At 34.7% G+C, this 14,456-nt stretch overlaps 1 protein-coding gene across 4 annotated transcripts in view; it reads left to right on the top strand.

The window, feature by feature from the left end:
- The window catches only part of ctrip (E3 ubiquitin-protein ligase ctrip), a 220,630-nt gene that overhangs the window by 63,558 nt on the left and 142,616 nt on the right, over window positions 1–14,456 (top strand). For 2 of the 4 annotated variants that reach the window (XM_089249352.1, XM_089249353.1), the window contains 2 exons: window positions 711–865; window positions 3,066–3,125. In XM_089249352.1, the coding sequence (XP_089105478.1) occupies window positions 711–865; window positions 3,066–3,125 (215 nt within the window). The remainder of the gene's footprint in view (window positions 1–710; window positions 866–3,065; window positions 3,126–14,456) is intronic. The other 2 variants (XM_089249354.1, XM_089249355.1) reach the window with 1 other exon arrangement.

Here is a 14,456-nt window from a genome sequence, read left to right as displayed (position 1 = left end):
AAAAATTGACGGTGTTTTCCTTCATCTTCCGATGATTTTGGGGTCATTCGCAGAGAATGTTTGTTCACAGCGTTTCTGATTGAACACAATATTTATTTTTACATCATTGAAGTTTTGGCCTCCAATTTCACTTGTTTTTTGCGTAGGAATTTTATTCCCAAGGGTTTAACTTCCATGTGTGTAAAATCCCTATTTTAATTTGACTTCAGTTTTTGAGTAGGGATTTTATTCCTTACGCTTTAACTTTTATGTTTGGAAAATCCCTATTTTATTTGGAAAAATCCCTATTGTATTTATTAGGGAGTGGTTTTAGCATAAAATACGGGTGTGCGCGAAAATCTCCCGAATTTTCATTTTCAAAAGTTGGCAGCTATGATATACATACATAGAGACATACTTTCACATTTACATATAAGATTGGTTATATTCACTCAGATGTAATATTCTTATTGGTTGCATTTCAAGTTTTGTAAAAACTTTTCTAAAAATTTTAAAGTGTAATCCCAGTCTAAATCTCATTTTTCAAATCATTTGTATAGCAAATAAAGGTTTTGTTTTGAAGCATGTTAGATTTGAAACCTGATTCTCTATCATTTGTCGAATCCTGAAGGTGAAGGTTTTTTTAATTTTAAATAGCTGGTTCAAAATAACGTTCTCTGTGTAATTCAAAACATTTTCCTCATTTTTATAATTGACCATGTTTTTTATAGGTCAAGAAGCCGGATTCTTGCATTGCAGGAATCCCGTCCAACTCCTGGTCCCTCGTACTCAAAAATCCCAAAGTTAGAAACCTCAGCTCGAGGTGTTAAGAGAACTAATTTGATTGATAAAACAGCTGAAGTGAAGAAACAAAGAACCAAGAAAGGTGAGGTTTCATTTGCAAAGTATATTTTAAAATATTCAATATAATCATTGAATTTGTGTTGAAATCAAATGATGATACCATTTAACTTTGTCTTTGACATCCTTTGAAGACATACGTGCAGTGCCGTCTTAACGCATGGGCCTACCCGGGCACGGCCAGGGGGCCTCAAGAGAAAAGGGGCCTCACAAAAAGGAGATTTGGTTGAAATTTTCTATAATTTACCTGGTAGGGCCTCAGAAAAACCACTTGGCCCGGGGGCCCATGGTGCTCTTAAGACGGCCATGCATACGTGTGTCAAAAGTGGTTGTGTGAGTTCTTTTGAATTGGTATAAATACTCAAGGCTCTGTTATCCTAGTTTGAAATTTGTGAAACATCCCTTTCTTTGAGTACATGCCAGACAAATACAGATCAAATCAATTTCTCCATCCTATTCAATATTTAAAATTTTAAGTCCTCCACTTTAGCTATGTAAAAATTTAAAAATATAGTTTGCAGGCTTCTGTTAATATTTTTTTAAATATCTAGGTAGAAGCTTGAGGCAGTTGTGATGGAAATGCATACACATTGAAATTCATAAATTTAATGAGTAAAACCAAACCTGGCCAAGCATTTAACAAAAATTGTATTGTTGGTCCACTTGATGCGTTCAGAAACCTATCCATTACTCTCTTTAGAGTACTGGATAGGTTTCTGTATAAAATAAGCATGGGGGGGGGGGGGGGGAGTTTTATTAATCAATTTAATAAAAGGTTAATGTTGAGCTTAAACATTGAGTTTTGAGAAGATTTGGGATTTAGCTAAAAAAAACTTGTTATATGGTCACATGTGTTAACAGAAACTATGATATAGTGACTTCAGTCAACTACTAGAGATAACAAAATGTTTACTCACTTACTGTTCACAATCTCTGAGTCCCATAGAGTTTAGAACCTCCCTAGTGGTTTTGTCATAGATGCTATATTAACCCTTTAATTGGCAAGTGTTGAAATGATCAGAGGAAGAAAATTTTGAGGGGTTATATCAAGCAAATATATGAGGTACCCGGAATGATATTACATGACAAAATTTATTGTCAATATTAAGAATATATGGAATGTTTCAACGACATACGCACACAGCCCAGGATGACTTTTGGAGTGGGCACAAAAATTTTCATCCTGAGAAATTTTGAGTTACCACCTTTCAAAAAGCATTTAAATTAACAAATTGGTTAAAATAACATAAAGGTATACTGAGAAAGGTATTTTCTTTTATATATTTTTTTACCGAAATAATTGTTTTCTAATTTTTGGTCGGGAGGGTGTGCACCCCCTTCCCCCCTGCTCGTACGCCTCTGGGATGTTGCACTTCAGAGAACACGTATACTATTCAAATCTATGCAAATAAAATTTTATTTGTTCGCCACTTTACTTTTCTGTCATTGTTGAAGAATGCACAGAAATATCTCTCTTCCACGCATGGTATTTCCATCCAAAATGGTATGGTTAAAAATAAACCCTGTTTCACTTGTCAAAAAATAAGAGATACATGCACCTTTCAGCCATTCTGCTGGTAATTATAGAAACTTAATGAACAGCTCACAAGGAAAAATTGAATGTTTAGGATTTGCTTAGAAGTATCAATGCAGAAAGCTCAAAATATACAATGTCTTTTTATTTGAAAAACAAACTCATGTTGCTTGAAAGCAACACTGCCAAATAAAGGATTAAAGGGAAAAAACTCAAACATTTTCTGTTATCTCGCACATTTATTTTTCATATCTTGTTGATTACTACTATTACCTAGGATTGACGTAGTCAAATGATATAAGTATTAGAGATTGGAATGTTACTAAGAATTGCAATCAGTTAAAAAAAAAATAAGTGGTTTTCAAAATTTAGAAGTGACTGACAGGGCTGAAACTTGATTTTGACAACTCCAATCACCATTCCCTTTAAGTTATTGATTTTTTTTTCTTGGTTTTCAATTACAAGTTTTAAAACGTTTTTTTTAATTTCATTAAAAATGTTTTTATTATTTGATTCAAATCTTTCTATCATCTGAAAAACATTATTTTTGTCTCCAAGTACTTTACTTGAAGAGGAAGAAAATCATAAACATGCAAACAAGTTAGCATAAACATTAAAAAATAAACTTTTTTGTTACATTAAATCTTAATCGTTTCATTAGTTTGTTTCTTTTCCTAAAAAAAACTTGTAGGAACGACCGAAACAGAGCAGAAGAAAAATATCAGTGGAAGTGGGAGTTCGAAAATGAGCAGTGAGTTTTAATACTTATTATTATTTCATGTGTAAATCTACGTTTTCCAAAAAAATCCTGTTAGGATTGAGTGATAGCGATTCAAAACTTAACTTTTTTGAGCTGATGCTGCCTCTTCAAAGTTGGAATTTCCATAGACATAATAAAAACATAAGGTATTGTGTGATATATGTCTCTGTGTATAGAATCCAGAGATATCCTTATATAACACTGTTTTTGTTATTATGCTAGTCCCTTTTTAATAAACAACTTTTCAAGTGAAGGAACGAAAATCTAAGATGTCATATAATATGTAAGTTAACTAATAAATGGGAATTTATACGCATGTTCCAAATGTATTGATATGAAGGCCGGTTGTATCAATTAAAATTAGACAATTACGATTAAAATAAAGTACTTAACTCCAGGTTCATTTGCCATCTCTCTTATTCCGTCATTCATCACACTTCTTAAAATTTACATAATCATTTAATTACGCGAGATGGCAAGTAGTGAGAGAGGGAAGAGTCAGTAATTAACTTACCACCGCCAGGCAGAGGAGTCCGCACTCGTTGCTGTTTCTTGTCACTCTGTCTCTGTGTTACGCCTATTATTCTATCTCGCCAAACACCTTCTTGTGCGCCAAAACAGCATAGTGTTCCCACATAACAACTTGCAGTTACGGTTAAATTGAGCAGGGAAATTATCACAAATTATTTCTCTCTATCACACCTCCCCCCCTTTGTAAAACTTGCCACCGAGGGAATTTTCAACTAAATTTACCAGTTCATTATTTCGTAATGTCCCCAAGTGTTCGTAATGTTCCATTCTGCCCACCGCTTTGCATGCTGGTGTGTGTCTGGTGGACGATGCCTTGATGAAGCCTGCAAGGGTGCTGCGATGGTGACTTGACAATATCTCGATGATGGTGCTGCGATGGTGACTTGATGACAATACCTCGATGATGGTGCTGCGATGGTGACTTGATGACAATACCTCGATGATGGTGCTGCGATGGTGATTTGACCCTGACAGACAAAGGTGTCATGTCAAAGGTGTGGCATGGTCATGATGCAGCTCATCGTTGCTCCAGTATGGATTGGATGTTTCAAAAAGGAAAAAAAATATTCTTGGTTATATTGATATGTTACAAAACAACACACCTCTCCTGGCGACCACTCCTTTCCTGTACACTATTGCTTGCTGTACAGATTTGCCAAAATTTTGATTTATATTCAATTTGGAGAGAGAATGGATGTGACTATAGGAAAAGAATTGAGTAGAGAGAGTGACGCCAGAAAAATAATACACATTCATAAAATTTAAACATATACAATACACAAATGCCATTATCAACTCAAAATTCCTGTAAACTGAGAATTCAAGAAAAAATTTCAATATCAACAATTGCTTCGCTCTGTAATGATGAAGAAAAAAAAATTCATTAGAGACATTCACCAACACCAAAAAAAAATATTTTTGATTTTTGCTCTTTCTCAACATCTCAACAGCAATCTCAACTCTAGAATAAATTCAAATTCCTAAAAAAATTCAATCAATTTCCATATTCAATTTGGCACACTGCAATTGAAACAATGTCTGGTTCCAATAATTCAAATTCAACAAACAAAAACAAATTATATTCAAAAAGTTTCCACCTATACTGACTTTGTATTTACAACAGGAGCTTGTTTGAAATTCATTCAAAATTTAAAATGTGATGTGTGAATTCGTTTATATACAGTTATCTAAACATTCGGGAACAACCAAGATTAAAATTTGTTTCCTCATACAATTATTATCAACAACTATCCTTGAGAACTGCAACCTTAAAATTACTGTTAAACTTTAAATTAATCTGATTTCATATATATATGTATATGTATGTTGTTTCATATGTCAAACTGCAACTCAACTACAGGATCAGTGTGGAGGTGTTATAGTTCAAGTTATGCATAGACACAACTAATCAATGACAATTGTATCTTTTTAACACAAGTTATTTTACAATGCCTGCACTGAAAAAATTTATGTTGTAGGCATGGATAGCATATCTCATGAAAGTAAATCTCAAAACACTCATATAGTGAATCAGAAAAATTTTGCATCTTGAAAAATTTGAATGGCATCATTTTAAGAGTTAAATTCTTGGCTTTAGGTCGTACCTGGCTTGAGGTTCTGGGTTGTCATTCGCCTCAAGTTCACCTTCTGGCTCACCAATTGCATTCCCTTCTGTGTTTACCAAGTGCAAGTGTGAAAATCATTGAGTGTATGGGATCATTCGGTTTACATGTGTGTTAAATGTTTTTCTAGTGTTATGTACATGACAAACTTTATAATTAACTTTTGAAAATCTCTCCAACACTCTAAAGGGACCTTCAAATTTAGGTTTGAGCTTCTGTGACAATCCTGGTTTTAAGTTTGGAGTTTTTATAAAACATAATGACCCAATTCTACTTTGAGCCATATGTTTAACTTCTTGTTCCTTTAAATTTTGCAAAACTTTTTGAAATACTTCATTTAATGTTTGTACCAAGTGTTGTATGTACTCAAATTTGGACTCGTGTGTTTGTGTTTCTGTGTTCAAAGTGTATGGTAATCTGATATCTTGACCATGTTCCAAAAAGAATGGGGATGTGTGTGTTGCCTCGTATATTGCTGAATTCAATGTTAACATTGTCTAGGGCAGACAAGTGTCCCAGTCATCATTACTACACATGGAAGCCAAAATATTAGCAATGGATTGGTTTGGCTTTTCTGCTCGTCCATTGACGTGTGCAGAATATATGGAAATGTCTTTTCTGTATACCATGGACTTTACAAAATTCAGTGAATTCTGCACTAGTGAAATATCTAGCATTGTCTGTAATTAATGTGTGTGGACAGCCTCTATGTACAATGTAATTGTTGAAAAAAGTTTCAGCTATAGTTGTTGACTTAAGGTCTGACAGTGGAACGAGATGTATGTACTTCGAAAAAGCATCTATCATGGATAGAACATAACTGCGACCTGATTTATTGGTTTTTAAGGGACCAAACACATCCATATGACACCTTTCACCTGGACTCTCACTTTGATCTACTGGCTCATTTGGGGCAGGAGTGACTCTGAAAGCACTGCGACGAGTAAGACAGGTTGTGCACGAGTTTATAAAATTCTTAGTGTCTGTGTGCATGTTATTCCAAAACAAATTTTCTGCTAGACGATAGTATGTCTTGGTGAATCTCAAATGACCTCCTGCTTCTGAATGTACAGACTCCAACACTTTAGCTTTGAGGCCATGAGGCAATGAGGCAAACACAAACTTTTTTTCGCACATCTTGACGAGGGGATTTTGAATGTCGTTTTGACAAATGTACCAATATACCTCTCTCGTCAATCAGGTAGTTTCTATATTTAGGGTCTGTGTTAGATTCTTTAAGATTGTCAATTATTACTTTTAATTTATCATCGTTTTGTTGCATTGATGAAAGTTCATCAGGTTCAGGAAAAACTATAGTGAAAGTGTTGACACTGCGAGACAAATGGTCAGCTACTACGTTTAATGTTCCCTTTACATAACATATCTCATAATTAAATTCTTCTAGTGCAAATTCCCAACGTAATATTTTAGAAGATGGGTTTTTATTGGATAGAAAGCCCTGCAGAGGTTTATGGTCACTGTAGACCTTGAAATTTCTTCCAATTAAAAATTCCGAAACGGTGGCACTATACTTGGATTGTGACTGATTCAATTTCTTAGAAAAGAAATACAAGGGTTTCACTTCACCATTGGGGTATCTCTGTTCAAGAACTGCACCTACACCTTTATATGATGCATCTGTTATCTGCAGCTCTGCTGAGGGATCTGGCAATGCCAAAACAGGGGGCTTTAATATAGCACTCTTAATGTCCTCGAATGCAGCTTGAGCCTCGTCATTCCATACGAATGGTACATTTTTCTTTAAAAGTGTAGTTAAATGGTGGACATGAGAAGAAAAATTCTTGATGTACCGACGATAGAACCCACTACAGCCTAAGAAAGATTTTAGTTGTTTCTGATCAGTGGGGACAGGAAATTCATTAATGGACACTGTCTTATCCTTATCTATCATCATACCCTGAGGAGTAACTATATACCCAAGAAATTTACATGATTTAGTGAGAAACTGACATTTTTCGGGATTGAATTTCAGACGAACATCTTCAAATCTGAAAAGCCTTAGGTGAATTTTTCAATCCAAAACACAATCTATTAAATTCATATTTGTCACCGTCAGGTGTAGAGAACGCTGTTTTGTGTCTATCTTCTGGGTGTAGTGGTATCTGATTAAAAGCAGATTTCATGTCTAATGCTGAAAAATAATTTGAACCAGATATCTCGTGTAAAATGTCGTCTAGTGTAGGAATGGCAAATTCTTGTGTTACTGTGATTTCATTCAGCCTACGAAAGTCAAGAACTAGGCGTCACTTGGTGCGCTGCTTGACAAAAAGTGCTGGGGTGTTATATTGTGATTGAGATTTCGATACAATTCCAGCCTTTTCTAAGTCACTGACTTGTTTGCGAAACTCAGATCTCAAATTGTAGGGGATTTTATATATAGGACATCTTATGGGGTTTTCTTGTTCTAATGTGATTTCGTGTGGTTCGGTTAAAGCTGCTGATAACTCAATGGTGGAGCGAGCAAAAGCACTCGAATGTTTCAACAGTTTGTGTTTGAGATGTGTGTCGACACCATGAAAAGAAAAATCTTTCTCACACAAAGGTAATGGTATTACATCTGAAACGTGAATGTCTGTGGGAATCTCTTCGAAATTGTTGACAGTACAAATTTTCATATTTTTATTTAACATTATTGGCTTCCTAGACAAGTTAGTGATTTTGACACTGGTTTCTTGTTCATCACTGTTTACATTAACAATAGGGGATGTTATCTCTACACCTTTGTGTTGCAATTTGGGACTGATAACAACTCTTGCTTCTACACTAGAATGTGGCAAAACAGGTACATGGACGTTAACAATGGTGCTTTGGTTAGGGACCAAGAAGGTTTTATTTTTTAATCTCATAGATATGTCTTTCCCGTTCAAATTTGTTGGTTTTCCTCTCATCTCAAGGTTTACAATTGGTACAGTAATGTCATTAAATTTCAAATAATTATTCTTCATGTCAATAATAGATCGCCTACTTTTCAGAAAGTCATATCCCAAAATAGCCCGATACCCGGTCATGAATTCAAATTGTGAGATGTAAAAATTATGTTCAGTTCGTAAATTGCCTATAGCAATAGGAATTTCGTACGATTCACTGATGGCTACGTCGCCTCCATTTACTGCCTTAATTTGAATACTTGCCTTCAACGGTTTCAATTTACCATGTGAATTTATTTTACCGAAAAGATCTGGAGAAATGAGTGAAACCGATGCTCCTGAATCTATCAGTGCAAGAAAATCATGGCCATTTCAGTTGACTTCCACAGCTGGCAAAAAAAAATTTAGAACCAAAATTTGAATTTTTGGGAGATCGCACAGTTGGCCCAACATGACTATTTAATTTTGGCGCCTCCCTTGCCTGTTTCCTCTATTGTTTCCCTGAGCGTTATGTGCAAAATGCACTCTTCTACCTCGTGAGTGTGATCGATTGCGCTGTGTACTCTCTCGTTTTCTCCAACAATCTGCTTGTACATGTCCGACACGGCCACAGAAAAAACATGTGATGTGTGATCGTGGTGTTTGTGTTCGGCTGTTTCTCTGTGTACGTATTAACTTGTTGTGAGCTCAGATTGTCTACTTGCATGGTGAGTTCTCGTATCTGGTCGCGAAATTGAGACCCGATGTCTCCTTGTGACTCTTCTCTACTCTGCAGTGAGCTCATGTAAAGTTTGTTATTTGCCTCCTCTGTGAGTGCGTTAGTTACAGCTTAGTCAAAATTTGGAGGGGCTCTGCTAAGCACATGGCGTTGTATGTCGGGTCTAATCCCAGCAACAAAACGAGCCTGCAGTAACCTGTCGTTGGCTGCTATGACCTCTGGAGAAATGGCGGCTGTGTTTTGGAAAACCCTGTTGCCAAGGTGTCGTACTCGAGTGGCAAAATCTTCAACAGATTCCTGTTCCTGCTGCACACAGGCTGCCAGGGTGTGCAACTGGGTAGCCAGGGACACTTGTTTCTCAAATCTTGAGACCAACTTCTGGGAAAACTGGAAATCTGGTCGTTTTGTGGGACGGAAAAAAAATATGCTTCCGCAGTTGCCGTCAATTTTAATTTAGCGATGGAAATTCTGTCATCTTCGGACCACCCGCTGAGTCGCGCAACTTCGTTTATTTTATTCAAAAAATTTCTCACGCTGCCTGAACCTTCTCCCTCGAACGGTGGAATTAAATCCACAAAAGAAGCATTGAAATTTGCTGTGGGGACCCGTCTGATTGTGTGTGTAACCACGGGTGCTTGGTGTTGAATGCATCTATTCGTTACAGCTTTTTTTTTTTTTTTTTTTTTTTTCAAGATGCAATTATAAATACTTTTAAATACACAATCAAATTTGAAATTTGACAACATGAAATATTTTACACAAGCCACCAATTATTAATTAATTCCAATTAATTCAAGACTTCATTACGAATTTTCACGTCACATGGTTTCACGAGAAAAAAACGTGGTCACCTTAAAATTATATTTTACCGAACAACAAAAAAAATACTGATGGAATTGTGAATATTGCAATTATTTCGTTAAAATAAAATCATCGATGGAGAGACATTGCACAATCAGAAGTGGATGGATGCGGATTAGACGAGGATTGGTCGCGGTACCAGTGATACGAAGGCCGGTTGTATCAATTAAAATTAGACAATTACGATTAAAATAAAGTACTTAACTCCAGGTTCATTTCCCATCTCTTTTATTCCGTCATTCATCACACTTCTTAAAATTTACATAATCATTTAATTACGCGAGGTGGCAAGTAGTGAGAGAGGGAAGAGTCAGTAATTAACTTACTACCTCCAGGTAGAGGAGTCTGCACTCGTTGCTGTTTCTTGTCACTCTGTCTCTGTGTTACGGCTTTTTCCTGAAGGTCTCATTCTATCTCGCCAAACACCTTCTTGTGTTCCCACATAACAACTTGCAGTTACGGTTAAATTGAGCAGGGAAATTATCGCAAATTATTTCTCTCTATCAGTATCATAAGTTCTCAGTATTTTTGGATATACAGTAATTCCCTCTCCATCCCGTAATATATCATGCAGGTTGGGAGACGAAGATTGATATTACTGACAACACAAGTTCTGATGCTGGTTCAATTTTTACAGTGATTCTAATAAAAGTAGAAAGTATTAATGTTTGTTGTAAGGGGCTGTTTTATAGTTGGAGACTACTATATTATAAATTGTGCAATAGAATATAACTTTTTATGTACAAATACAACGCCACAACAGACAAAATGCCCAACGAGGTGGCTGATAAAAAGATGCCCATAAAAATATGGATGTCACATATTTAAAAAATACAACAACCCAATTAAAAATGCAATTAACACAAATTATAAACAATATATACACATGATAAAATATTATACAATGCCCATAAAGAATACTTATGGTTGTCTTATTCTAAGAATGGATAGCTTCTCGATTTACCCCAACATGTTTATCGTATTTCTTTTTAAACGTGTCAATTGTGTTACAATTTACTACCTCCGGGGGTAAGCTATTCCCTCTGTAGGTATGGCCTCCAAAACCTTACAGCATACTCCAGTCCAGGACGAACTAAGCCTCGAAAAAGCGGAAGAATGACTTTAGGGGAACTCGAAGAGACGCTACCTTTTAGCGATATTCTTTGTCATATATATACAATGGTTTTTCTCACTTCGGTGAAATATTTCTACAAGGTTATATAAAATTTTTTGAGGAACAACTGCTTTAAGCTGTAAAAAAACATTTTTTCCCATATAGCGTCTGATAAACATATAATTAATTTTACTTATTTTATTTATTCATACCTAAAAACTTTCTTAGCTTTACTAAGAAAGTTTGAGCTTTGATTAAATCAGGGTTGGCAAGGTTTTGGACAGTACGGTAAAAACCCTCCTGTCCTAAACTGTCCAAAACCTCCTATTTGTAACTATAAGTGAAAAACTTTGCAATTTGATAAAGGGGTAACTTCTCTAATCAACTAGCTATAATACCCGGCGTTGCCCGGGTTTTCTTCAATGAGGCTTTATGAACCACGTGATATCTCCCTCTTTCTTTGAGGGACATGCAAACCGTGTCTAAAGATAACCAATATGGCGACGTCCTGCACGACTCATGAAATAAACAAATCTAACTTTAAAGAAACATAGAAATTAATAGTCCCCTCCCCCCCCCCTTTTTTTTTTGATGGGTGCTAGGTATTTCGATTCCCTCCCCCTGAACTTCCAAGTTATCCATCTCTGCCTGTTTCAGCTTCCAAAAATGCTTAATTAAAGCTGTGGAATTTTTTCGATGCACTTTACGGGGCCCATAACTAATTTTAAAAACATCCTAAACTATATGAATTTATGCAAATAAATATCAAAAGACAATACGGAGACATTAATTTTCATGCTTGAAGATATAAATAAAAAGTTGAAATCAATGTTATTGCATGGATATCCAACTCAAAAGTAGATCCGGCTAATTACTTCATACTTAATTTTCTGGGCTTCGTATCTCCAAACGAATTCAATATTTCAAAAATCGAGAATTCAATTTAATTTTTAAAATCATTGATGTGGCAGGAAACCCCCCACCCCCCCCCACTAAATTTCCGTATTTATGCAGTTAAATCGGCAATTTTAATACTGATTTCTATGAGGATCACCATTTTCCTGACCATCAAAGCGATGATGGTGATGATTATAACGTCTATTCAAAAATCCTCATTACTGAGAGTATTGAAAATGTGGCAAACCATTATAAAGGCATGAACTATTATACATAACTGGCAGCATTAAAGAAGTGACAAACCATTGTAAAGACAAACACGTCTGAAACTCATCGCTAGGGAACCACTGTAACCAAAGTAAACGTTCGGAAAGTGATTTTTGAGGCCCAAAAACCATTGTTGCCGGACAGTTTTTTGCCCATTTGGGGCATTTGCCCTGGTCTGACGAATTTTTAAAGTAGCCTATCGTTCAAGTCGGGAATTTTTTCGATGCACTTTTCACGGGCTGATAACTAATTTTAAAATATCCTAACCCACAATTTATGCAAATAAATATCAAAACAGGCAATATGGAGACATTAATTTTCATACTTGAGAAGATATAAATGAAATCAATGATATTGCTCGAATCCAACTCAAAAGAATAGGTTTGGCTAATTACTTCATATTTAATCTCCTGGGCTTCGTATATCTCCAAGCGAACTGAATATTTCAAAAATCGAGAATTCAATACAATTTTTTAAATTATTGATGGGGTGGAAAATCCCACTAATTTCCGCATTTCTACAGTAAAATCGACAATTTTAGCACTGATTTCTATGAGGATCACCCTTTTCCTGACTCTCAAAGCGATGCTGATGATGATTATGATGTCTATTCAAAAAGCCTCATTACTGAGAGTATTGAAATATAATTGTATTGAATAGTAGTAGTGTAGTATTGAAAGTATTGGCAAACCATTATAAAGACATAAACTATTATACATATACTAACAGGATTAAAGAAGTGACAAACCATTGTAAAGGCATATACACACCCATTTTCAGGGCTCCCACTCGTCCTACTTGCTCGGGTTTGTCTTACTTTTTTACCAAATTCTATCAACAAAATTTATGTAATTGATTTTAATTGAACAGGGAATCCTTGATATATTGCCAAATATTACAAATGTTGGAGATTACAATTTCTGCTTTGGCAGAATCATTAATTGTATCGCTTTAAAGGTTATTTGGGGATGGGGTGTATGTGGACCATTTGATTTATTAGTTTTTCATTTGCTTAGTTTGAGGGTTCAATAAGTATAGTAGTCATTAAAAACTTCTGCTGGTTGAAAATAAAATAATTTTGTATTTATTACTCTTCATGGTCTTGGACAGTAACTAGCATTCATCATTCAAAATTATGGTGCAAATAGGTGAAACAACAGTTGGCATTCAAAGCAGTTGGATACATAGGCCTATTCTAAGTTTGGTGATTCTGATGCTACCCAATAGCATTCAGTTGTCTTCTGTATTTTTAAGGCATGAATACGCATAAACAATATTTACCAGAGTTGGCAAGATTTTGGATAGTACGGTAAAATATAAAATCGTACTGTCCAAAACTGTCCTAATCTGTCTAAAACCTCATATTTATAACTAAGTGAAAAACTTTGCAATTTGATGAAGAGGTAACTTCTATAATCAAATAATAAACTTTATATTATATAAATTATATTATAATATTAAAATTACATTAAATATAAAATTTTGAAATTCAAAACAGTATGTGCAAAGGGTTATATGACTGATATCAGGTTATCAAACAATTGAAACTGAACTGTCTTGAGGTTAGATATTAGATTTATGAAAACATGAAAGATACAAGAATGGGATAAAAAGTTGTTGCATGGAAATCAGAAAAAAACAATAGATATGACTACAGAAGGAAATTAAACTTACGTAATAATCTAGCACTAATAATCAAGCGCAGCTGCACCTTTTAACATTCGATATAACACATAACTAATTTAGCTGCCCTATCTGTGCCAAAACGATTTCTAAGATAACAAAATTCGAAAATATTCTTTCAATTGATGCATAACTTGGGCAACATGAAAATTTAAAAAAAACAATGCGTTAAAGACAGTCTTTTGATAAGCCTTCGTCCAGTGTTTTTCGTATTGAATGATAGAATTGTAATTGTATGAATTGTACAATTGTATTGTATTGATATTATTGAATGATAGAATTGTAAATATAGCTTGAATTTATTCGGTAAAATATTAGCTCCTAGCCTCATAATCGCAGCAATTTAAATTTAACAAAAACTTTGGGTCTTGAAGTCTTTTATCATCATATAGGCGTAATCAGTGTTTGTGAAATTGTGTTTTGTTAGTAATGAGTAGGTGCTACATAGTGGCCTCATTTTCTTCAGATATATTTTCCTTTATTTATAATTAGTTTTTAAAAATTGAGAATAAAATAGAAAAACTTATTTAAAATTAAAAAAAGTTTGAAAAGTCAAAACAGAACAATTTGCATCAAATAAACACTACACCATTGATATATATATTCACACCATTATATTGCTATCTAATAAAAAATAATATTTATGTTGAGTTTCACAATAATGCAATGATTATAACTGTGACTATGCGTATTTGGTACCTTCAATATACTATATTTTTTAAAGAAAAGTGTTTGGAGAGA

This window comes from Pholcus phalangioides, unplaced genomic scaffold, assembly GCF_987345545.1.
Source record: "Pholcus phalangioides strain wild (caught in Gottingen) unplaced genomic scaffold, Ppha-v1.0 ptg000022l_1, whole genome shotgun sequence".
Classification (NCBI taxonomy): domain Eukaryota; kingdom Metazoa; phylum Arthropoda; class Arachnida; order Araneae; family Pholcidae; genus Pholcus; species Pholcus phalangioides.
The sequence above is the reverse complement of the archived record's forward strand: the minus strand, read 5'-3'. Positions and strand labels throughout refer to the sequence as shown.